Raw genomic sequence first — 22210 nt, forward strand, 5'->3', positions numbered from 1 at the left:
GGAGGGTCCTGAACCGAGCCCCACTCCCAGCTCTGTGACCATCCTCACCAGCCGAGCCAGACCTACCCGAAGCCTTGGGGAATAGAAGCATCCCCATCCCATATCCCTGCCCCACCAAACTCTGGGGAGCAGCTGAGACCCCAGGCCTGATCCTGGTGGATGCTGAGGGTCCCCATCACCCTCTGCTCAGAAGAGACCCCCAGCCCCCCGGCAGCGTCAGACCCTCCTTGGCAGGAAAGCGCAATGCGGTGCACGCAGGTCCTCGGCACAATTAGCCAACAAGTGGCTGTTTTGTGAGGGATTGTTGCTGATGTGTTTTAAGTGGCTTTCTGAGTGGAAATTGTGAGGCGCTGGAGAGGCCGGCAGACAAAGAGGGGGATGCATTAGGTTTTATTGGTCTGCTTTGCACACATCTGACATCACTCCATGGAGCAAGTTCTGCCTGGCTTTGGGGAAAATGAAAAATAAAGCAAGAAAAAGGGGCCGAGGGTACAGGGGCGGGGGGAGCACGAACGATTCAAGCAGGCAAGTGAGGGCTTAATAGCAGGAGACACTGGAGCAAACTGTGTCAACCAGATGGGACCCGGGTGCCGCGGGAGGAGAGGGGAATTAGCCAACCCGCGCTTTGTTCCAGCAGAAAGCGCGGCCCTCTCCCCCCAGGAGCTGCCTACATGTGATATAATACAGCCCCTTTCAGCCGCTAAGCTGGCCAAGGACAAAAGTCACCGATAAATAGCGAGAGGGCGAGGCTGAAAGCAAAAGGCAGAGTTGCCAAGAGCTCTTGCTTTCTCCTCGGGCTGCCCGTGTTGCTGTGCATCTGCCCTGGCCGCCAGCGCAGGGGCCCGTGGGCACGGCCATGGTGGGGCTGGGAGCGATGCCGTGGGACAGGGCTGGGGGCAGGAGAGGTTTTGGAGTCATGATGCCTTCAGCAGGGGTAGTTGCAGCCTGTGTGGCCTAAGTCATGTTCTTTCTGCTTTGATTCCCTTCGCCAAGCCATAAGAACAAGAGCCCCCGTGCCTCAGGCATCCCCCTGTGGGCACCGGGAAGGGCTGAAGGCTGCTGTCCTGGCTGTGTCTCCCAGCAGCCCACAGCTTGGATTTATTAAGCCAGTGTTCGTCCTTTACCTTCACTTCCAGGCTCTGGTAAAAACACCCCCCAGCACCAAATAAAATAGTTCAGAAATGCCTCACCCAGCCTCGAATATCAGGGAGCCAGAAGCAAACCCCATTGAATGCTCTCCCTTCAGCTGCCAGCATCCCTCTGCTCCTCTGCTGTTCATCCAGAGCCCCATGAGCACTCTGTGCCCCCACCCTCTGCCATCCCTCTGCCCACAGCAGCCCCATATCTGGTGGGTGGGAGGCTCAAGGGCTGAAGCCACTCCAGCTCCTTGGGTTTTGGACCCAAAGGCATCCTGGCCATCACGCTCCAGCACAGAGCTCGAGATCTACAAACTGGAAAGAAGATACCCTGAATGTGCCCAATCTGAGCTGGCACCCCCAGTCTGGGGTCCCCCTCCCCTCCCAGCCCCCAGCAGGGACCCAGCCTGGCCAAGCACTAAACCAGCCATGAGGCTGTGCAAACAAGCAGGACCCCATACCCTCTCCCCTCCCCAGGGGGGTCTTCCTTGCTCTTGCAGAAATATTGATCCAGATAAACCAGGGAGACACATTAGGTGCCCCGGGGGGGGTCAGGAGATCAGCGGCTCAGCTGGACACCCGCTGCCCCGTGCCCACAGGGTCCGGCTACACAGCACTAGAATGGGCAAAGGGAGTACCAGGGGCCTTGGGAAGCCCCTTACACCACCAAGGGGGCCGGGGCCAAAGTGCTTTTGCCAAGGGGAGGTAAAACAAATCGATGAGGGGCCACTGTGACACCCTGACCCTGGCGCTGAGCCGTGGTTTTAACGTGTGACAGTAAATCTGGGCGGGGGGCTTGGAGGCAGATGGCTGGAGGGGGGAGGCGAGACGGGGCACTTGCTGGTGAGATGAGGGAAGGACAAGAGCTCCCAAACCAAGCAGAGGCCAGCAGAGCCTCTGGAGAAGGGAGAGGAGGTGGGAGAGGGCAAACTGGACGCTGACATGGGTATGGGTGATGCCTCTGCCATGACCAGGATGCCCCTCACAGCCGAGCATCACTCCCAAGTGGTCCTTCCTGCTGCTGCACATGCCCTGGTCCGGCCGGGAGGGCTGTGGGGTGCCAGAGCAGAGACACCCCAAGGCTTTCTCCAAACCCACTTCCATCCAGCCAAGGGGAAGCATCCCTTCCAAACAGAGGTCTCAGTTTCCAGCCCATAGCTCCTCACTCCCACCTCCCATCTCTCACGCCCCACAGAAGCCAGAGGAGAGGGCAGGAAGGCACCAACGGCTGCAGATCCGGTTACCTGTAGCCAACAAAACCTACCTGTCCCTTCCCGGCTGCTCCCCCTGCCCCCTCTCCAGGGGGACGTACCAGAAGGACCCCCCTGGCCCTCCCCAAGCATCGCTGGGTCGCTGCCTGCCACGATCGAGTGACCAGATGGACGGCGGGCTCGCGCCACAGCCTCCTCTGTGGGTCCCTTGTCCCCCCTCCCCGAGCCGGTTGAGCTTTGACGCTCTGTCCCCCCGGGGCAGCCTTTTGTTAGGGGCGTGCAGAAGGGCCCCTGTGTCCCTCTGATCCCCGCCGGCCCCACGGCAGCGCGTCCCCGGCCAGAGCATAAAGCTGGCTTTCAGGGACCCTGTGTTGGGAAACTCCCGGGGAAGAAGCAAGGGAGCTTCTTGTTAAACGGGGAGACAAAGCCACCTTGTTAAGGGGTTTACAAAGGCGACCATCTCCCCCTTGCCTGGGAAGCTCGCGACCGGCAACTCCCAACCTCACCGGGGGGATGGCTTTCCCTTGGAAAGATAGAAACACTTAATAGCCATGCTGTGCTGCAGCCCTGTGACCTGTGTGCGGGGCCCACGGCATCCTCCCCGCTCCCATGATCTGCTCGGGGAAAGTTTCTGAAGGAAAACAGGAACCAAATGCTCTTCGCGGGTGCTCCTGTGGTTTTCCAGCGGGTGCACCACCATTACCAGTGTCTCTGCCAAGGGGATGCCATCCCCAGCACCATGGCCCAGGGACCAGCACCTGCACAATATTACGTGATATTGGGTGGCACAAGAGGATTTTCCGTTCCTCCTGTGAGAGAGGTGGGCTGGGGTCCCCTCCCACACACCCCACAGATGGGGAGATGGAGCCCCAGAAGGGGATGTGATGGGGACAGTCTCACAGGACACAGTCACACAAGACCTCCCTGCTTCCCTTCTGCAAAATGTCATCCCTTTTGCTTGCACAGACCTGTGATCCCTTTCTCTTCCCAATAAAATAAAGTTTAAGCAAAAACTCAGCAGCCCCACAGTTGCTCTGTCCCACTGGGAATTTCCTCTTAACACCCAGCTATTCTTACTGTCTTTTGCAGGAAAAAAATCCCTGCCCTGAACGAGGTCAGTGGGATCTTTGGCACGACCTTCGTGGGATCTGAAGGTGGCTCAACCTCTGATGGGCACCCCAAAGCTGCTGGGCCCCCCATTTTACAGACCCCGTCTGGAGGATCCACATACCATGGCCACATCTGAGCGCCCAGGATGCATTGCCCAAACCTGCACATTGTTCTGAGTTGTTCCTGGCAACGCTTGCGCTAAAATCCACATGCATATTAAACCTTAAACCCAGTAATTACCTCTACCTCCAGAGAAACAGGAAAATTGATTTTGCCATAGTGATGCAGCAGGCTGCAGTAGCCAGAGTTGACTGGTCAGCTTTAAAAAGCAGGACCCCCCAGGGATGTACAAAGCCAGCCTGGGTGCAGGCGGGGCAGGGGAAGGGGAGATCTGCCCCTGCTAGCAACCCCTAGGGACAGGAAAAATGGGCTGAGCCCCCTGCGGTGACACCACTGGGCAGCAAGCTCCCAAAAAAGCCAAATTAACAGCAAGGAGCTTTAACCCCTGCTTTTTCCCCATGGCACACGCTTGCCTGCCACCTACGCTTGCAGGTGGCACTCTGGGGGGCTCACATCTCTCCTGGCATCATCCCCACATCATCCTCCTCCTCCTCTCCCTGGAGGAAATGCCATCTCCAGGCAAGAGAGGCTGGAGGACATGTCACCTTCTCTGCTTTGAGGCAGAAAATCTGATGTGCCATGGCTGCCCGTGCCGCGTGGTGCCACCCTGAGCACAAACCCTTCGCTGGGAAGCCCTGGCCATGGCTCTGCACCCCACAGGGCTGGGCTGGAGGTGACTCTCCCTTGCCAGAATCAGTGTTAAATTGGACTGCTGCAGCTTTAAAGAAGCATGTCTGCTCCTTGGTTGGCTGCAGGGCTGGTGGCAGCGGGGAGAGCCGGAGGACACCTGCAGAGATCCTGTACAGCTGGGGAAGATTAGCCTTTTCCACTAGACAAGTCCCATTACCATGTTCCAATATACCATCACTTCCGCTAGGAGAGCCTGCAGATGAGATATCGATTGCAGTGACCCCGGACAAGCCCTTCCCTGGAGCCTGGGAGGGCGGCAGAGCAGCCCCACAGCACAGTCCATGGTGCAAAGAGGGGGTGCAGCTTCCCAAGGGCATCCCCAGGGACCCCCAGACCCAGGGACCAAGGGGCTGCCTTGGGGCAGGTGGGACCTCAAGAAATGGGCGATGCTGTAGGGGGATGCACAGAGGAGCTTCGAAGCCCAGCAGTGACCCGGGTCCCTTCCCGGGGTCCCTCCAGGCTCTTCACAACTGCAAGTTCTGCCCTGGGGACAGGGGCCCCCATCCCACACTCATTCTCCTTACAGCCAGGTGGGTGTTGCAGAAACAAGCCTGCTACCTTGAAAGCCCAAAATGTTATCCCAAAATGTCTCTGCCGGGGAGTTACCAGGTGGTTCAGAAACTGCTCACACCGTGTGCCTCACCTGCTGCTTTTCCCTCCTGCCGTGACGTGAGGCTGGCAGCCCCAGCCCCTGAAATACCTCCCTGAGACACATCAGAGGTGGGAGGGTTCCAGGAAACTGCAAGGGGGGCAATGAAACACCATCAAATCATGGAAACTGGAAGGACTGATGCTAATTAAAGTAGTAACATAATTAAACATGTGGTGTTTGACTCACAGCATCCTACTGCTGCAGCCCCCAATAGCTGCACCAAAGGGAAAGAGCAGGCACTTGCTGGGTCTCCACTATCCTGCGCCTCCATGATTTTCAAGAATTCTTTTTCCTCCTGCAAGACTCGCTCTGGGTTTGACTTGGCTGTTTGAATACACTGAGCTCTCCTTTACCAGCATGATGTGCTTTCAGCCCAGTTGGAAGCATCAGCTGGAAGCCAACACATGCTGCTCCTCCACAGCCACGTCCAACACCACCTCCAAGAGCAGCCCCGCTCTGCCTGAGGAGCTGGAGCTGCCGTGGTATGCACCATCCCCTACCCTCAGCCTTGCACATCCCAGCGGTGCAGTGAGGCAGGGGTGACAGGGGCACCCTTGGGTCTGGGCTCTGAAGTGCTGCAGCACGAGTGCTGGAGGAGATTTGAGGCCTTGGAGTTAAATGTTTTTTTCCAGCGGATGATTTAATCTCCCCGGGGAGAGGTGGCCCAGCTGGTGTGATGAACCCTCCCGGAGCATGTCTGGCATTTCTCAAGCCTTGGGGCACAAGACACTTCTTCTGTGACACTTTTTTTCTGTTTCCCACTCCCCCCAAAAGACTTCAGCTCATCATTGCACCAAGTTCTTTCAAATTCCACTTTGCCAGTGGAGACTTCTGCCATGGCCAAGCCATGTCACTGCCAAGAACGGGCAGGGGAGGCAACGCTCACAGCTTACAGGGCTGCCCCTTGTCCCACGGGCCAGCACAGCATCCTTCCTCGGTGTGCGGGAGGGCAGGACCTCTGTTCTCATCCTGCTTTTTGGATGACCCCCCCCAGGAGGTGGCTCCTGATGATGTTTCAAGCCCTTTCCCCTGCCTGGGAAGAGGCTGCTGTGGGAGGAAGAGGGCTGGCTCGACACTGAGCACCCATGTGGGGTGGGCTCCACAGCACCCCCCTGCTGCCAACCATCGCTGCAGGGCTCCAGGACACTGCTCACGTGGGACCCCCACGTGCAGTTATACTTTCAGCGGGGACTTGCTACCGAAAGCGATGGGATGTAGGGAATGGGGCTGCCCCGTGCAGCATCCACCCTCCCCACACCCCACAGGGGTTGGACAGGCTCCACCAGCCCAGAAAAACATTTCTCTCCCCTCGCTTGACAGCCCTCTGCTGCTTTCTCCTCCCAAGATGGTCTCTGCCAGTAATAGCAGGGAAAGTCACATCCAAGCTGGGAAAATAACATGTTATTTTCCCAGCTGTGATGTCAGAGCTTGTCACACTTGTCGGCTTGGCAGTGGAGTGGGCAAGGCACGCCTGTATGTCCCCAAATGGCCACCGGGCCTGGCTGTCTCCCTGGGGGCTACAAAAGCATTCCCCTTTTTGGTGGCAGCTCTGCTTTTGCTCCCCAAATGTGTTGGAAAGGAGCATGTCCCTGCTGTGGGGATGGGGCTGCCCGCTGCCCCGCGGCCGTGCTGGGCACCACAGGATGGAGCACGGTGAGCGTGTCCCTCCCAGCCCCGGAGAGTGTCTGGGCTCCCAGCTGGGGACACTCACCATGGGGACATCCCAAACTGGGTCCTTCCCCATCCTCAGCAGCGTGGAGCAGAAGAGCATCCCGGGTATTTGTATGGGTTAGAAAGTGTTTTCTTTCTTTCCTCCTGCTCCCACCATAGTTTTGGAGCAGATCTCCCTTACTGACCCACCCCTGCATCGCAGCCAAGTGCTGCAGCCCGAGCCCTGGGGACAGAGGGACCCGTAACCTGCCCAGGAACGATGGGAGAGAAACCCCCTGCCCGGCCCGGAGCGAGCACTCCTCTCCTCCTTGTCTCCCACAACAGCATCAGCAGATATTTCCCCTGTTTTTTTCCTTTTCAACAAGCCCCAAGTCTACTCATAAAACATACTAAAATAAAGACAAAAGAGAAAGGATCAAATCCTCTTAACCCATCCCTGCCACCCAGCTCGCCCCTCTGGACCGGCACCGTGCAGGGTGATGTGCCCACTCCCCACCTTCACAACACGGTACTGCCAACCCCCCCCACGTCCTTCAGAGGCACTTAATCCATTACAAATTTCACAAAGCCTGGCTCGGGGAAGCGCTGGGCCAGAAGAGCAAACAAACAAGGCAGGAATAAAGCCCAGCTCTCAATAAGCGGACCCAGCGCGTGGCTGGGTTTTTATTTCTTTTCCCACTTCTCCTCTGGCCAACCACCTTTTTTAATGATTGCATTTCACTTGCCGCCCCATAACAAAGCCATCACCTCCGCCGTGACTCCAGGGAGACAAGTTACAATTACAAATTACCACCACAATTAGTGCTAGTTCTTAGAGAAATTAGAAAGGGGAGCGGGAGGCTCGCGTGCGATTGATTGCTATTCATCCTGCTTTACGGTGACCTTGCTCTGGAGACGATGATATTCCTTCAGCCTGGAAATGGGATTAAAAAAAAAAAAAAAATTAATTGTAAATTAACAGTAATAACACACATTTCCTTTCAATTAATTTAAGCAAAATGAGGGGGCGTGAAGAGTAGGCATTTGTTAAGGCCTGTACAGTTTAATTATTTTTTTTTTTTCCATGAGATAATGTAATTAATTTATCTTAAAGGGGTGGGGGGACATGGCGGATGGGGAGAACAAAGCAGTTAACAGGCAATGGAAAAATTAAGAGCCCATTATGTAAATGTGGCGTGTTTTACAGCCCTGGAGTTGGGGTGGGGTGGGGAGTATGGCGGGCTCTGAGAAATAAGTAAAATAACAAGAGTGGCTGTGCTGGGGAAAGCTATAATTAGGCAGAGCTGGTGCTGGGTGGGGGTGATCGCACCCCAGTGGTTGGTGGGGGCTCAGGAAGAGGCCTCGGTGCACCCCCAGAGCCTGAGCCAGGAAGGAGAGAGCCCTGGGGGTACCGGGGGCTTCTTTCCCCCACTTGGGCAGGGTCCCGCCCCGACCCCACAGACCTCAGCGAGTTGATGTTGATGAAGCCGGTGGCGTCGGCGGGCTCGTAGTCCCCTTGCACATTCATGCTGCGGAGAGAAAGGCACCGTCACCAGGATGGGAGGTCCCAGGGGGGGCGTGGGGCTGCCTTTTGGGGAGGGAGAGGACATGGGTGACCCTGGAGCTGGCTGCTCCCCCGGGACCGGTGCCCACTGCTGCCCCCTCACATCAGTTGCTGGTCGGTGTGGGGGGCTCAGGGGCAGGGTCCCCATCAGCACCCAGGGAAGGGACATGTGGCCTCGGGAGCACCCCGATGGCCGTCCCCAGGCTCCCCAGGCCCTGCTACAAGACAGGGCCCCGAATTTCTCTCCGTGGTTCCTCGTGTGCATCATCACCCTTCCTCCCCGTGCTCTTGCATCAAGCAGGGATGCTTGCCCTGTCCCAGAGCTGTCCCATGCCAGGCAGGGACATTGTCCTGGGCAGAGTACGGGGTCCCAAGAAGGGGACATTGCCCCAGGGCTGGAGGACACCCCCAGCACCGATGGGGTTTGTGGCTGCAGCAGCTGGTGCCTCGGTGCAACACGGAGCACATCCCTCTCCTCAAAGGCAGCAGCCACCCACCAAATCCCAACTCCGATGGTTTCCTACATCCCCCAAACACACGGCTCATTTCCCAGAAACTGCAAACCTTAAAGGAGGAAAGGGGGGAGAATAAAGAAAAAAAAAAAAAAAAGAAAGAGTTTACAATGATTTTACCTCCCCTGACGGGCTACAGAAAAACCTCTGTGCTTTTATTTTTGCTCATTCGAGTGGTTCTGACCTGCTCTATAATTACGTTACTTTCTACCTACTGTGCAGAGGCATTTCCACACAGCTCTGCCTCTCACAGCTTTCTCTCGGGTTCCTGTGACGCCGTCACTCAAAGGCTTTCAAACCAGCGATGTAGAAATCAAAAAGAAAAGGAAAATGGTTGGAGACGCAGGGAGAATAAGTGCCCCTGCTTTTCTCTCCCTCTCTCTTTTTCCTCTGTCCCACCCCCCTCCATCCTCCTTTTTTTTTCTTCCTTTTTTTTTTTTTTTTTTTTTTTTTTAATACTTTATTCATTTAATCTCTCCAAGTGAGAGCGCAAAGCATAATGAAGGGTTGGGACGGATTATTAGGAGCTGTTGATTTTGAGGGGGAGGGAAAGGGGGAAAAAAAGCCAGAGAAGAGAAAGAGAGAAGATAATTTGACATTTACTCCGACTGATCTAAACTCATTCGGGTGTATTTATGGCTTATAAAGTGTTTAGAGAGATTGAAAGGGGTTGAGGGAGGGCTTGGGGGGGGAGCGAGCGAGCAAGAAAACAACGTGAAGAAAAGCGAAAAGCCAGAGGAAAAAAAAACCCAACGTTGACTTGAAAACACGGCTTGTGCTTTGGCTGGGCGCTTGGCTGGGAGGATGGTGTCACCAGTGCCACTGGGAACGGGACAGGATGGGGCGGGATGGAGCGGGATGGGATGGGATGAGATGGGATACTTGCTGCCACCACTCCTGCCCACCCCAGCCCCTCAAACCCCACTCACCTCACCAGCTCCTCATTGTAGAGCGACCGTGGGGACTCCCTGCCCAGGATGTAGACCTGGCCCTTGAAGACGGAGAGGCGGACAGTGCCCACCACCGCCTCCTGCGAGCGCCCGATGCACTGCCGCAGGAACTCGCACTCGGGGCTGTGCCAGAAGCCTGCGGGCAGGAGGCAGCGTCAGTGGGGACACAGGGAGGGCAGTGGTGCCCCGGGGTGCCCATTCAGGGTGGTTGGGGCAGAACCTTTGGGGCAGACCCTAATCATTTACAAGGAAGGGATGTGATCACGGGACTGGGAGAGGTGCCAGGACACCCAGGTTCGGCTCTGAGGGATGGAGACTTCACCTCAAGGTGTGTCCCTTCTCCTTGGTGGTCTCGGGTTCCCACCTGGGAGAGGAGGCTGGAACCAGCTGGTGGAGAAGAGGCAGTGGGGCCACTCTCCTTCCAGCTCCACTGGGTGGGGTTGATCACAGAAATTAGAAGTTTTGCTAAGTTAGTATGAAACTGCCACTCAAAAACCACTATCTCAGGAAGGTCAGGTGGAGACAGACAGACACAGAACTGGGGTGAGGGGGGATCAGCTTCCAGCTCCAAGGGAAGACAATGTGCTCTTCTCCCCTGGGATGGGCAGGGCAGGCCCCCAGGCAGCCCTGGGAAGGGAAAGCCCCCCAGCAATGGGGGTCCCAGAGGGGCAGCGCCCCCCAGCCTCCTCCCACAACCCATCCCGGAGGGATGTGGAGCAGAGCGCTCCCTCCAGGTAACACAGACCAGGCTGACCCCAGAGCTGTATCGGGCTGTACATCAGGGCACAGACATCGCAGCAGTCCTGGGTGGGCTTCACCTTCCCATCCCTTTCCCCCACCACCATGCTGTCCCCATCACCAAAGTTTGACTTCTTCCCCCTGTGCCCCCAAGTAAGAGGCTGGTGGGATGCAGGGAACCCGTGCCAGTGCCCACGGGAAGCTCCATCTAACCACGACCACAGCAAGTGCCTCCCCTTCCCGCCCCAGGTCCGGATGACATGGCAGCCCCGCAGCACCCCAAGCCCCAGGCAGCTGGGCTGGGTGTTGGGGTGATGTGTGGTCATGCCGTGGCCCCCCCAAAACGCAACCGCCCAACTACGGCTGAGGCCGTCGCGGGCACACAGAGGGGCCGTGGCCCAGCCTGCCGCGTCCCCCCTCCTGTCCCTAAGCAGGGTAATTAGCCAGGGAGCCCTCAGAGACCTGGAATAAAGCCTGGGAGATGGAGAAGGAGATAGAGGCAGAGAGAGAAAGAGCCCATTCACCGCCCTCCGGTCATCCCCAGGTTTTATCTCTCCCATCGCCGTCCCGCTTGGCTCGCCCACCGGTGCCCTCTCACCTTTCCCTTCCCAGCTGGGCTCTGGGGCTGAAGCCATTAAAGAAACAAACAATTTCTTTTGTTGTTTGGCCTCACCAGCCCCCGAGCGGGGCCGTATCCTGCAGCCTTGTCCCCGGGATCTGATCAGCCCTGCTCCAAGGCACAGCATCAAACCCTGCAACCCCTCACCACCAAAACCACCTCCTTGACCCAGATCCCCCCTCCTTGGCCACCCCACCGTGGCATGACCAGGGGGTTCAGGGATCCCCTCCCCACAATCAGCACTGCCATGCAGGCAGGGATCCTGGCTCTGGGCAAATACACCCCTCTTTTTGATAACCACCCTCCAAGCACAACTCTTCAAACATCAGGATTGATGTCAGGCTGTTGCATCCCCGTAAAAATAAACCCAAGCTACATTAAAATAATAACAAGCTACTTAAATCCTGGCTCTGACAGCTCCAGGTGTGAGTAAGCATCCCCCCCTCCCTGCTTCACCCCCCACCGCAGACACATTCCCCACTGGAAGCGGATCCCCCTTAATGACCTTCCTGCCTCGTAACCATCATCCTGCCCTAATCACGCGGGAAGGGGGACAATGGCATTTCCACACCTGGCTGTACCTGCCGGGATGGGGAACTGGCTTCAAAGCCACCCCTCCACAATGGGATCAATGGGGACAGGGGGAAGATAAACACTAATTCTCCTAAAATCAGGGACGAGTTGCAATAATGAGGTGTTAAAGGAAGGTGAGCTTGAAAGCCTGGCCTCCGGCATGGGGACCCACTGGTGCTGTTTGCACCCGGTTGGGGTTGTTGCGTTCAGGCTCAGCTGCCAGGAAAGTCTTGGATCATGCTGAATATCCCTGGGGATTCAGCATCTGGAGGCAGGGAAGCAGCAGCCTTCACCTGGCAGAGGTGGGGAGGGAGAAGCGAAATCACGCTTCCCCAAGTGGCTCTTTAGTCTGGTGGCTTCACAACAAGCAAGTGGTTAGAAATAAACAAACAGGTTTATGCTTAAATAAGGAAAAAAAAAAAAAAAAAAGTCAAAATAAAGGCAGCCCCGGACAAAGCCTAATAAAAATAGCCAGAGGCAGGAGCAGCATCAGAGAGTGAATTAAGGCAGGGGTTGTGATTCAAGAGGAAGGTAATTGAGACTTTGGCAGTCTGAGAAGCCCTCACCCTGCTGGGGCCCTAAAATATGGTTTAAGCAGCAAAAGGGCTTGGACGTTAAATGCCAGTTGTTGAGGAAGATGCAGGAGGGAACGTCCTTGGAGGGGAAGGTGCTGAGGACAAGCACAGGCATCAGAAACTGCAGGGAAGAAGAGAGCCTGACCCAGTCCTGATGGATTTGCTGCTGCCCCAAACCTGAGCTCCTAGAGTCAGGTTATTTCCAGGAGATCTTCCCATGGAAGATCCTATGGGAATCATCCCAGCCTTTGTGGTTAGAGAGAAATGCCTGAAAAAAAGTACTGGGAGGAGGAACTGGGAGGCTGAGAAATCAGGGTATGTGAAAGGTAAAAGTGGTGTTTGTCTGAGGGGCAGGAAATCTCCCTGGCGTGGAGTCTCCAGGGATGTCAGCTCTGAACCAGGCAGGGGATGGAGGAAAAGCTGGGGCAGGGGGACACACCGCTGTGCTTGGAGCCATGTAGTGAGTGCCCAGCTGTGGGCACTGGGGTTTTGAGCCCACCTATAGCATTTCGGCCTGATCCTGCTTCTGCTTAGCACCAGAAACCGAGTTCGGGTTGATCCACGGAGCAGACCCCAGGGCAGTGCTGATGTGTTGCCCCCGGGGGTGCCATTCCCGGACCCCCCCAGGCCTGGTAGCCTCCTGGCCCAGTGGGCTGTTCCCTGCAGCCCCCGCCCCAGCAGCGCAGAGGGCTGAGACCCCTCAAACTCAACCCACATGGGCGGGTGAGCCGATCCGAGCTGGAGCTGCTGGGTGCACCACAGGAGGACAGGCAAGAGGCTTCATTTCTGTCCCTAACTGCGGGGGGGAGCCAGTGTCCCCTTGTCCCTCATGGCTGCCAGCCCAGTTCGGGCTGTGCTGGGAGCAGCTGGAAGCCCCTCCTGCAGCCCCGGCAAAGCCACAACCCGCAGTGCCCCTGTGTGGGCTGCACACCGCATAGCACGGCCGGGACCCTCCCGTCCCCCCCCGCAGCCCCCCGGAGCGCAGCAGCCAGGCCCACGGCACCTCGAGAACCCCCCCTTGTGTCACACACCCCAGCTTTTCTCCCTCCCAGGGCACAGGGAGAGGTCACCGGCTTCAAACCTCACCGCGGGGACGGCCGTGCCGGGAGTGGGGGTGCTCCTGTGCCCCACATCCCTGCGTGATGCGGTCCCCGTGGGGTGAGGGCAGGCGGAGGGATGGGGGGGACAGAGGGAAGAGCTGGGGAAAGGCGATGTGAGGAGGACAAAGGGGCAGTGAATTACAGCCCGTGAGCCATCCAAATGTGGTGGATGGGACGAAGCGGTGGAACCGGGCTGGGAGAGATGCCGGGAGAGATGCATCCCCCATCAAGCCCTCGTGGAAGGCAGCGTCGCCTCCCAAAGGCAGGTGGGGACCCACTTCGGCACAGAAGCAGGCCAGGTGCAGGATCGAGCTCAGCCCTCAGCATGAGCAAACCCATCTTTTCCTCTGTGAGTAACATTCAAATCAACACCTAAATTTTACAGCCCTGAGCACGTGTACCAATGGGACCTGCAGCCTCCAGTAGCAACGAGGGAGGAGGAGAAGGCTGGGAGGATGCTGGAGGAGAAGGCTGGGAGGATGCTGCAGCAGCAGGGCCGAGCCGAAGGACCGTACGTACCGTTGTACACCAGCTCGGAGAATTTCAAGGCGAGCCCCTGTTTGATTTTCCGCACTTCCCGGTCCATGGTGAAGGCCTCAATATCTAAATGCGCATGGTATAGAATCGTTCCCGCTGGGGTCTCATAGATACCTAGCCATTTTTCCAGGCAGGGGGAAAAGCAGAAAAAGAGAGAGAAACAAATGAGACCAAAACTGTCAGCAAATGACAAAAAATAATGACTTGGCTGACAGAAGGAGCCGTGGTCGAGCGCATTCAGTCCCAGCTCGCTGTAAAATGCATCTGTCATTATATTCATGCTGGGGCCGAGACAGTCCACTCCGCACCTTGCGGAGAAAATTTCTAGATTCCCCTCTTTGAAGAGGCACTCTGACGAGGCTAAATGACAGGGTTTGGGAACCGATCCCCCTGCCGATCCGTGCCCAACGGTCTGCGGCTGAAAACCTGTAATTAAAGGAACGATGCGGGGCACAGGCACGGGGAGCGGAGGGCCTGAAATACCCTCCTCTCCCCTCGGCTGGCGAGAAAGAGCTCCATGCGTCCGCTGTGAAGCAATGAGGCTACCTGGGGGCTGGGAGGGCAACCTCATTTGGGGCTGGCAGGGCCCCCCCCAGTCCCTTCCCTCCTGCCCTCACCATTGCATGATGCCTGGAGATGAAGGGATGCTTAATTATTTTGGCGATGGGGGCTAATGCAACGGGCGAGCTGCTCCCTTTGTTCCAGCTGCTTGGGGCTTATTTGCTGCATAACGTGTTTACTTGGTGTTTATATCTGAGGGTGGGCATGCGGTGCTCCACTCCAGGTCAGATGCAGGTGGAGAACCGGTGGGGGAAATGCTGAGCTAGTCCAGCAGCAAACACGCAGCGGGCATGGGTGTAACCTGTCCGTGGCCGGGGCTGCTCCACCAGCACATCCCTGTCCCCTGCCCCCCCACGGGGATGGCCCCCTCCCAACATCGGGCATCTGTGCTATAGCACGGCCATAGGAATGGCAAAGGGCACCCACACGTTGGAGTTTGCTGGCACACAAAGAAATGCCATAGAAAACCTTCCCTGCCAAAGGGGACGTGGCCCCAAACAACCCCAGCCCCAAGAGAGGGTGGGGGGAGCCCATGGGGCTGTCAGGGGGGTTCAAACCCACACTGGGCTCTGCCTGCTCGGTGCCCTGGAGAGCGGCACAGGCCCAAGCATGGCCTGTCCCGGGGTGGCCACGGTCCCACGGACACAGCAGGAGCCCTGTCTACCATGGCAGCCCAAGCCACTTCCATCGAGCCTCATCCCTACCAGGGTCCATGATTTCAGCATCCTACAGGGATGGGATGGGTCTCTGTCCCAAAGGAGAGCCACCCCCTCCTCTCAGGCCACCCCAGTGATGTCGCAGCCCAGTCTTCGAGCGCAGCTCATGAGGCGCTCACTGAGCATCCACCCTCACAGGGCTGCGGGAGGAGGCAGCTGAGTTCACACCAAAACCCAGCTGTCCCCACGGGCACGGCCATGGCACAGGGGCACAGAGGGCTGCCATATGCCCCCTCGACTCACCACTAACACAATTAATATTCCCTTCCCTTCCTTTAGAAGGTGTTAAAGCCAGTTTAGGCTGACTAAAGGTTTGGGTCCATGTCTTGACCCCCACATTTTGCCCATCTGCCTGCACCCCTGCCCATCCCAGTCAACCTGATGCAAGAGGATTGGGGACAAGAGCGTGACAGCCAGGGTGGAGGGGAGGGGAGCTGACAGCCATGCTCCAGCCTTGCTGCCGAGGAGACAAGAGACACCTTCAAAGTGACACTCGCAGCGGCTCCAAGTGTCTATTTTCATCTCCCCGTGTTTACAGGAAAAAGACAGAGGTGTCAGCGCTGCAGCCTGGCGAAGCTTCAATCACCCCGTAATTACTGCTGGGGAAAGGGGGGGGAACTGGAGCGGGGGGGACGGGACATGGAGGGGGGCAGCCAAGGAGACAGCTGCCGCTGCTTAAAATTTTCTAATTTGTAACCTCAGCTGTCAGTTCACCTTCATCTGAGCAATTTTGCTGTGCTGAGTGCGGGCTGTCACTCCTGACGGGGTCCGTGGGACAGGAGGGGATGCGGTGCCTTCCCGAGGGGAAGGGGGGGGCGATGCTGCCCGTGGGAAGATGCTGCCCAAATTTCTACCACTGATCCAGGGCTGAGACTGAGCATGGCCTGGTATGGGTTCATGGCAGGGAAGAGGTTTTCCACTTTCCTCCTCCATCTGCTCAGCACACTGAGGGGAGGAAAAGGGAAAAGGAAGGAGAGCGCAGAGGGGAGGAAAAGCCCCAGCCGAAGGCACCGCTCGGCTCTTTTGACAGCGGCTGTCCCCTCCTTCCTGCTTCCTCCCCACTGATTTCATTTACTTCACTTAATTAGCCCCCCTTCGGAGTTAAAAAGATAATTTGATAATGAGGATGTGAAAAGGCGGGAGAGGCAGGGCCATGCTCCTGCTTGCAGCAAGAGCCCCCGGCTGAGCTATGGCCCCCCCGGCTGGCTGCAGCGCCGCTCCCCAGCACCCCATAATTAGCCACCCTCCTCCCACTAAAACAAATACAGAAAAATCGAGTTAATAGGTCTTAAAAGGCTGGTGCAGGCACGCTCAGCTCGACCCTCGCCCATTAGGCCTTAACGAAGTTCAATTAGGAGCTTAGTAAAAATCAATGCAGATGAATTTTTCTCTTCTCCGACTCCCCGGGTCTGGGAGGTGAGGGAGACGAGGCACCTGGTGGGAGCCTTCGCTGCCACCTCTGCGGCAGTGGAGGGCTCGTGCTGTGCTGCTGACTGCCCGTGCCTCAGTTTCCCCCGCAGAGTGAGGCTCTCTGGGGGGCCGAGGGGTCCCTGTGCTACCCCAAGGCCCTGCAGAGCCCCTGAGCCATCGAGGCCACCGCACACTGCTGGGGGTTAGGGGATCATCTCCTTCCATCTGCAAGCCCGGTGACCCTAACCCCATTTGGGGTCCAAAATGCTCCTGGCATTGTGGTGGTGGGGCCACCCCGAGCTGCCCTGCACCCCGAAACCCCCAGGGGAGGCAGGTACCAGCAGCACCTTCCTGCTCTGGTCCTCTCCCATCCCAGCTCTCCTGCAGAGCATCTCTTGAAGCAGATTTCTGGGAGATTCCTGCTAATCCAAGGAGCAAAACTGGGGATGGGATCCTGCTCAAACCAAGGGGGAAAACCCCCCACCAAGGTCTCATCCCCGAGGCGCGTGCACCCCCGCTGTCCCCAGAAAGCCCGGTCCTCCCGCGTCTGCTGGCGCACAAACACGGCAGCGATCGCTTGGCAATGTCACACAGGAGACAGACATGACAGTTAAATGGGGTTTAGAGAAATTATTAAATGCTGGAAGGGTCACTAGAGCGTGTCAGTGGCTCTTAAAAAAATAAAATAGATTTTGACAAATTACTCAGCATCCTGCATGCAAATGCACAGGCTGGTGTGTGTGGTTTGGGATAGGGTTTTTTTTCTCTTCTTCTTCTTTCGTTCAGTTTTAATTTGAATATTCAAACTTGGATCAAATGATTTGGGGTTTTGTTTCTCACCATTTGTGGCTGATGGTCCTGCAAAGGGGCTGGTGTCCTGCGCTGGGGAGGGAGACTGTGGACTGAGTCTTATCAAAATGTTTGCTGATGCCCTGTGCAGAGGGCAAGTTTAAAGAAAAGGAGCATCTAATTAGGTATTAATGAGATTTAAAACAAAAGAGCAGGGGCAAGGAAATGGGAAATCATGATGAGCCATCTTGTTACTTAATTCTGCACAGGGCAGCTTGCTGCCTCCAGAGATTTCCAATGAAGCTGATCCTAATGGATGATCAATATTAAGAGTCACAGCCTCAAAAACACATAGATAAATCAAAGAATTGGCTTTAAAAAAACCTTCAGTGACTTGCATCAGCCTGTGCTTTATACCTGTCATAGAGCCTTGCACCCTCCAGGACCTCCCGTGAGCATCCTCCCACCTGAGCCCACAGCTTGGTGTTTTTCCCACTGGAGACAGGTCTCACCTGAGACCTGGGGTCTCCGGTGGCACTTGGGACCCCAGGGTTGGTGCAAACAGTGGCACAGGCAGCGAGCAGGCAGCTGCCTTCATTGGAGAGCAATGAGAAGTCCCTGCCACAGGGAAATCTCTGTCAAAAGCTAATGGGGAAGGAGCAGTTGAGGGCTGGTGCTGCCACCCGAGCCAGAGCACCCCAGTGATGCTGAGCACCTGCTGCATCCCACCAGGGTTTTCACTTTTTTTTGCTATTTTTAGGGCAGGGACGGCACTGCTGGCAGGTGACTGCTCACCTCTGGACTTCATCCCGACGAAGCGGTTCTCCACGATGTCGATGCGCCCAACGCCGTGCTTGCCCCTGCCGAGGAGAAGGGAGGCTGCAGCAGCCGCAGCGGGACCGGGCAGCTGCCAGAAGTGGGTCGGAGTGGGGGGACAACAGGAGACAAACCCTAAATGACAGCGTGGTCAGCCCCTGAGCAGCACTGGTACCCTCAGTAGCGACCCCCACATAGGACGTGTGCAAGGAGATGGATTTTCTCTCCTTTTTCCCTCCTCCCTGCTGTGCCACCAGCCCCTCCATCCTCACTCACTGCAGGGACTGGCAGCGCCTCAGACAGCCGCCACACTTGGGCCACTGGAAAATAAACCAGGCAAGGGGACAGGCAGTGCTGCAGCTGTATTCCTGATGGCCTAAGTCATTTTAAAACCACTTAATTAACATTTAAAAAGTGAACTACATGGAAAAGTTCATTCCCATTCAGTGTCGGGGGGATAAAGGCAGAGGCACAAAGGAGGACGGGCTGGGGACTGGGTGGCACTTGGCACCGGGTGGGAGGAGTGGGTGCTGTCATGGGCACTGCCGTATTTTTGGGCAAGACCCTGGGGATGGCTCTGCCCTGGTGGCATCAGAAACTGGGCACGGGGTGGCACAGGACAGAAAACCCCAAAGGAGCTGCTGCTGCGGAGGCAGGGAGAGGACAGGGTGATTGATGGACCTGGCTGACATGTCTCCATGCACCAAAAAATTTGACTCTCCACCCAAAAGGAACACTGAGCCCCTTCAGGCAGGCAGGGCGAGGCGCTGCCCCTCGGGAGGGGGTAACACAGTGCAGCTGGGGCACACGGTAAATGCAGAGGGTGCTAGTAAGGCTTTTTAGCCCTCCTCATGCACAGGGAGCAAAACTCTAAATACCTCCACGCTCCTGGCCTCGGTGCCCAGCTCCGCTCGCTGGCATGAGTGGCACAACTGAGACCCAACTGGGACCATTCCATCCTGACCACCACTCTTGGGCTCACCAGGACGTGCCCACTGTGAGCATCCCGCTTCTGCGGTGCTGGGGACCCCGGCGAAGCTGCCCTTGGACCCACTGCCAGCCTGCGGGCAGGTGGCAGGGGCCAGCGTGGCACTCACGCGATGTCATTCAGGTACATGAAGAGCTCCAGGGCCGAGCAACGAGTGGCTCCATCCCCGGCGTTGGTGACCTTCACGGGGACACCTGCGGAGGCGGGGAGGGAGGACGGGCAGGATCAGCTGGTGTCAGGATCCCCCCGGAACATCACCCCGCGGGCGTTAAATAGATGTGACAGATATGAACTCTAAATAACTTCTTAAAAAGGCATATCCAAGCTGGTGCCGGGGGGAGGCAAGGGGAGGGGGAATCCACCTCGGGAGAGAAGCGAAATAAATAAATAAAAAAGGCGATAAAAATGTCGCCCCCCCTTTCTCCCCTGTCCTCTCCCTCTCTCTTTTTTAGGGCCTGTGAAATTGCAACCAGGCCCTTAACTAATTGAATTTCACGCTCGGCAATTGTCTTACGTTGCAGCACCTTCTGTCCCACCAGCCCCTGCCAGGGCAGGGGGGGTGGGTGTGTGTGCTGACAAATGTGTGTGTGTCCCCCCGCCAGCATGGGGGGCGTCTGGGGGGGACCCCCACGCCGGGACACGGCTGCTCGCACACGCACGCACAAGCACCCCGCGGCGGGGTGCTCCTCGCCATGAATTAATTATTGCACTTTTTCTTTATTTTTTTTCCTTCCTCTTTTTTCTCTTAATTTTTTTTTTTTTTTTTTTTTTTTAAGGGTGCTGGGCAAGAGCAAGGCGGGGGGGATGCTGAATAGAAAGAGGCATTTTTCTTTAGCGGTGTGAAATGAGCAATAAATGTATTAGGAAGCTGACAAGGGGGCTGCGGGGCCACAAAGAAAAGCGGTGCGGAGTTGGAGGCTAATCCCCCCTCCATCTGCCCTCCTCATTACCATTTAACGCACTATCAGTTGCCAATCAGCCTCAATGCCTCCCTTTCTAGTCTTTATTATTGAGGCGCCCGCGAGAGCCCTGTCTAGTGACGGGGGCTGTCAGATCCCCCCCCCCCCGCCCCCCCTAAACCCCCTATTTTCCAGGGGTTTATAAACTCAGTTGTAAATTGCTATTAAATGTAACTCGCGGCAATAATGAACCTTAAGCTGCTTCTCGGCGCAGATTCCCCCCCCTCCGCGCCCTCCCCTCGCCCCGGCTCTTTCTATTCGCATCCTCCGCCGGGGTATTGGCCGGGGTCCGCTCGGCGGAGAGCCGACGTTGTCGGGGCCGTTGTTGGCAAAAGCTGATTAGCCTTTAAAATAGTTAATAATTAGATTAAAACTTCAAATAAATTAACTAGGGGCTGAATGGGCTGCTGGGAGGGGGGCTGCTCCTTGCAGGGGGATCATTATAATGGAGCAGGGATGCTGGAGGCGGGGAGGGGGTGCCCCCGCTGTGAGTGGGGTGTCCCCAACCTGGCCTGGGCTTGCTGCTGCTGCCAGGATGGATGGTGGCCCAGGGATGCCCGTGGCTGGTGGAGGTGGGAGATGCTGCTCCGGGGAACAGCTCCAGGGCTGGGCCCCGCTGTGCATCCCTGGGGATGGAATGGGGGTGTCCCCATCTCCTTGGTGCAACACTGGTAGCACCACTGGCCAAATCCTGCTGGAGCATCTCCCCAGCTGTGACACTGGCCTACCTGCATGTCCCCAGGGCCACCTGTGTGCCACCCTGAAGAAGAGGGACCCTGTGCCCACTGCCCCTTGATGGCTGGGGTGGGGTTCCCCTCTCTGCTCTCTAGGGGACCCCAGCAAGCCCCCCAAGATGTACCCAGACCCTCTGCGCACCTCAAAGAGCCCCAATGTGCTGCAAGCACCATCCCAAGCCCTGACACCACGAGTCAGGGCTCACCCACCAGCCCCCACCGCGGGGATGCTCCTGGCTGTCTGGTCCTGGCCGGGAAGCGGGGTTCAGCTTTGAGGGGCAGAGGCGCGAGGGGCCGGCTGCGAGCAGACGCTTACCCCTCTCAAACTCGATCTCCAGCACGTCCGGGGTGTCGGGAGAGGTGGCCGGATCACGGGTCTTCGTGTAAAGCCCAGGGGGGGCCTGATTCTGCCGGCGGGGTGGCGGGGAGAGAAGAGGGAGAGTCAGTGGCATTGGCATGGCCAACGCTGCCAGCAGCCCCCACCCCGGCACGCATCCCCCATCCCAAAGCGCGGTGCCGGCACGGCACAGCACCGGCGCTTACCGGGGCCCTGGGAACAAAGGGGTTGGAGGAATCAGCCAATTTTTCCCCTCAACTTGATCTCATCTTTTCCTCCGACGCCCCCACAGCTGGAGGCGGGATGGCTGAGGAGAAGCAAGTCAGGCAGGGAAAAGCGGGACGATGGCAGCGAGCGGCAGGGCGGGCGCCCGCACGTCCCCGCGCCGCGGCCGGGCTTATTCGGCACTGACCGAAAAAACTAATGAGGAGGCCTGACCCCAGCAGGTGCTCCAGGCGCACCGGCTCTTTCATGGTGTCCCCGGGGTTAATACACACGGGGGAAAATAGAGGAACAAAGCAAAAACCCATTTCAGAGCACATCAACCTTTATGTATATTTTTTTTTCTAGATTTATAGGAAAGAGGCATCTTATCTCCATCAGAGCCGGGCCAGCAGAGGCTTGGGCGCTGACGATGAATTGCAGCAATTGGAGCGCATGTCAGAAGAGGGGGGGAAATATATAATAAAAAAAAAAAAGCTTTCCGTCCCAGAGAGCAAATGCTTTACAATTTCGCGTGTCCCCTCGGCACTCAGGCGTGACATGACTGCACATGCTGACCCCCAAAACACTTTTGGATCAGCGTTTGCAAACTCCCATCTCTGAAAGGACCCTCCATCCAGCCACAGCTCTGGGAGGAAGAGGGGAGGGAAACTGAGGCACGGAGCACCCAGGGCCTGTGCAAAACAGTGGAAAGGCAAGTAGTGCTGGGCAAGCTAAGGGCAGAGCCGGGCTGGGCCAAAACTGGCCGTGGCCAACAGCGAGGGAACATTGCCAAGGAGCCTCCAGCTGAGGGGTTCCAGTGACCTAAAACCCCCTGTGCAAGTAGCTCGGGTGGAGTTTCTCCAAACAGAGCCGCTTCTGCAAACATTTTAAGCAGTGATGAACTGGTATTTCCTCACAAAACCCAGCTGGTGAGAGCTGGAGCTCTGGGTATCCCTGGG

The 22210-nt window shown here is 57.0% G+C and overlaps 1 protein-coding gene across 1 annotated transcript in view; it reads right to left on the reverse strand.

The window, feature by feature from the left end:
• Window positions 1-7220: 7220 nt before the first annotated feature.
• The window catches only part of ASS1 (argininosuccinate synthase 1), a 28862-nt gene continuing 13872 nt past the window's right edge, over window positions 7221-22210 (reverse strand). The window contains exons 9-15 of the mRNA XM_074923925.1: window positions 21027-21117; window positions 19127-19211; window positions 18009-18073; window positions 13720-13851; window positions 9575-9731; window positions 8033-8098; window positions 7221-7503 (exon numbers count right to left, since the gene is read on the reverse strand). Of these exons, the coding sequence (XP_074780026.1) occupies window positions 7449-7503; window positions 8033-8098; window positions 9575-9731; window positions 13720-13851; window positions 18009-18073; window positions 19127-19211; window positions 21027-21117 (651 nt within the window). The 3' untranslated portion in view covers window positions 7221-7448. The remainder of the gene's footprint in view (window positions 7504-8032; window positions 8099-9574; window positions 9732-13719; window positions 13852-18008; window positions 18074-19126; window positions 19212-21026; window positions 21118-22210) is intronic.

Source organism: Athene noctua, chromosome 20, assembly GCF_965140245.1.
Source record: "Athene noctua chromosome 20, bAthNoc1.hap1.1, whole genome shotgun sequence".
Lineage (NCBI taxonomy): Eukaryota > Metazoa > Chordata > Aves > Strigiformes > Strigidae > Athene > Athene noctua.